This window comes from Gymnoscopelus braueri (assembly GCF_963280865.1).
Source record: "Gymnoscopelus braueri genome assembly, chromosome: 18".
Taxonomy (NCBI): Eukaryota; Metazoa; Chordata; class Actinopteri; order Myctophiformes; family Myctophidae; genus Gymnoscopelus; species Gymnoscopelus braueri.
In genome coordinates, this window is record NC_137618.1 from 18,484,549 (window position 1) to 18,487,288 (window position 2,740).

Consider the following 2,740-nt stretch of genomic DNA (forward strand, 5'->3'; position numbering starts at 1 on the left):
GGGGGGGTAGGTTAAGACTTAGACAGGGGCCATTTTCGAATTGCAGCCTCCTGAAGGTGTATCTTTAGGGCAGTTTTGAAAGTGAGTATCAGATTCGTGAGTATCAGATTCGTATCAGAGTATCAGATTAGAGTTGGCCAAAATCACCATTTTCCCTTATACCGTGGTTAACTTGTTACAGTGTATTAATCTCGTATCTATTACATAACTTGGGGCTTCAAGTTAATACAATGTAAATAGTTAGTCTTATTCTAGGATCCTACTTGCTCAAAAAGTCAATTTTGACTGAGTTTGTTGACTTGGAATCCACATCAGTGGCTGTGGCTGTTATTTCTGTGAAGCCAAATTTGACTTTCAACTGGATTTCACGATCCAGCCCACGTGTAGTATCTGGCATCTCAACATCAATTGAGTTCAGTTTTTCTATTCCCCACTCATCTACATATAGAGGATTCTTCCTTTCTGTGCGATAAAAACCTAAACATGCTGATGTCTGGTTTCTTTCTAGTGCTGTAAAGATGTGGTCTCTGGTTTCATCCCAACCTACATCTTCATCTATTGTCACCAGTGTTAAGAAAATATTACGACAGCGGTCACCCGTTTCAGTTGAGAACTTCTTTTCAGCCTTATGCTTCGACTCATCAAAACTGATAGAGCAATTAGTGCCATAAGTAAAGGCACTTTTTCGTGATGCCACTGCTGCAGGGTTTCTTCCGAACATGACAGCTCCCTTCAAAATTGCCTGCTGGGCCAACGCAGGGCACAGTACTTTGCACTGAGCACCAAACTGCTCGGTAATGTGTCTGCGCAGAATCTCACTTGAGGCATAACCGCCCACTAACACAAGGTAATCAATTCTGAGATCCTTTTCCCCCAAGATTTCTTTGAGACTTTTAGTGATGCCACTCAGACTTTCATCAAAGAAAGATCTCATCTTTGCTTTTGAGATTTTGATCGACCCCTCGTCCCAAGATACACCTTGCACATTCTTGAAGTAATTCTCTATTGGTTTCTTTTTCTGAGCTAATGCTGCTAAGTTGAAAGGGCAGGAGATTTCTACAGCATCATCCACACTCTTAAGGACAAGGAAGTTATACATCAACTTTTGAAGCTCACTGGGAAAATCTCTTTCATACTCATTCCAGAGATCATCAGAGAATATTTCTTTCAGGCAACTTTTAAATTTTTTAGTAACCTGCTCCCCTCCCATATCATTACCGGAGGCCTTATGCAGCTCTTTTAGGACTCCTCCATCCAATACTTCATGTACCGTGATGTCAATGGTACCACCTGTAAGACAACAATGCTAGGCTTTAAAATGTGAACGTTTACATACATTTTGTATACTTTTTAATATAAAGTGGACAACAGAGGAAACATGGAGTGAAGTTGCATACATCTAAAGATAAGAATTGTGCAGTATATTGTAAGTAAAACGAATGTATGTACAGCTGAGTATATACTTTGTCTTATACATACACATATACAGTATACACACACCCACTCTTATTTACTATAATATATATATACAGCACAGCACAAACATACCTCCACAATCAGCAACAATGTATTGTGTTCCAGGATTTTGTTGTAGGGTAGCATGTGTTGTGTTCTCATCAACAAAACCATCTGAGGGCAACTGCTTACACCAGATTGAGGCTGCCTCTGGCTCCAATGCGATGACCAACTTGTCTGTCTGACTTTCTCTCACAATGCCAGCCTGAAAAGAAAGAAAGAAAGAAAGACCGAAAACATTCAAATTCACACATTTACATGTGTAGAAAATATCCTGTAGATAATTTTGATAATGTCATCATGTATGTTATAACAACATGGAATTGCCTCAGTTGCTGCTTTTCTCATGAACTGTTTTGCGGAAGCATCCCAAATAGCAGGAACAGTCAGAACCCAGGTGAAGTCAGACGCGGTGAAGGTTCGTCCTCTTGTGTTTTCAGCAATGGTGTTCAGTGCATGGTCCTTCAGGTAGCGTAGACTTTCTGTGAAGACTTTCAGGGCTCTCATTTTTTTGCCATTTACGGCTGTAATCATCAACTCCTCGTTGAGTTTCTGTTGAAAATGTAAAATGTATGTTGTTGATAAATAATTGAACATAGATTATATATATATATATATATATATATATATATATATATATATATGTATATGTATATGTATATGTATATATATAATATATTGTATATTATATATATATATAATTTTTAGAACACATTTTTATCCTAATTACAAATAAATATCATAGACTTACTTTTCTGTAGAGTTCCATCTTAAAGTTTTCAAAGAGAAGTGTTTTCTTTGCCTTTTCATTTCCTTTTCTAGTGTATTCCCTTTTAGCATCATAACCAAATTTGAGGAATTGCTCATTTTCATCAAATAGAACACATGTAGGCGTCTTTGAGGTGTTCATTCCCTCTTCTCTTCCCCATTGTGGAAGAATGGGATCTATGTTAGATCCTTTGCCGCTGATAAGAAAAGCGTACCCACTGTAAGCAGTACCCAAGTCTATTGCTACTATAAATGCATCACCCATATTAGAAACCAGACAAAAGCTTGTCCAGGCCAACACAACTGAAATGAACACGCATCCCAGTTTTTATAGCATGAGCACCCTGTATCATGTCACTAAGCCCAACCCATTTGTTGCAACCGGCACAGTTCATTGGTGCAGTTGATGGAGGTGTAGGCTACTGCCTGATAAAAATCTTTGAAAGGCATGTTGGTC

At 38.3% G+C, this 2,740-nt stretch overlaps 1 protein-coding gene across 1 annotated transcript; it reads right to left on the bottom strand.

The window, feature by feature from the left end:
- Positions 1 to 259: 259 nt before the first annotated feature.
- On the bottom strand, positions 260 to 2,284 carry LOC308106285 (heat shock 70 kDa protein 12A-like; the record flags this gene model as incomplete). The annotated part of the gene is made up of 4 exons (XM_080457335.1): positions 260 to 1,290; positions 1,549 to 1,720; positions 1,843 to 2,067; positions 2,267 to 2,284. The coding sequence occupies 4 exons, from the start codon at positions 2,282 to 2,284 to the stop codon at positions 260 to 262; spliced, it is 1,446 nt and encodes a 481-aa protein (XP_080313461.1).
- Positions 2,285 to 2,740: the final 456 nt, after the last annotated feature.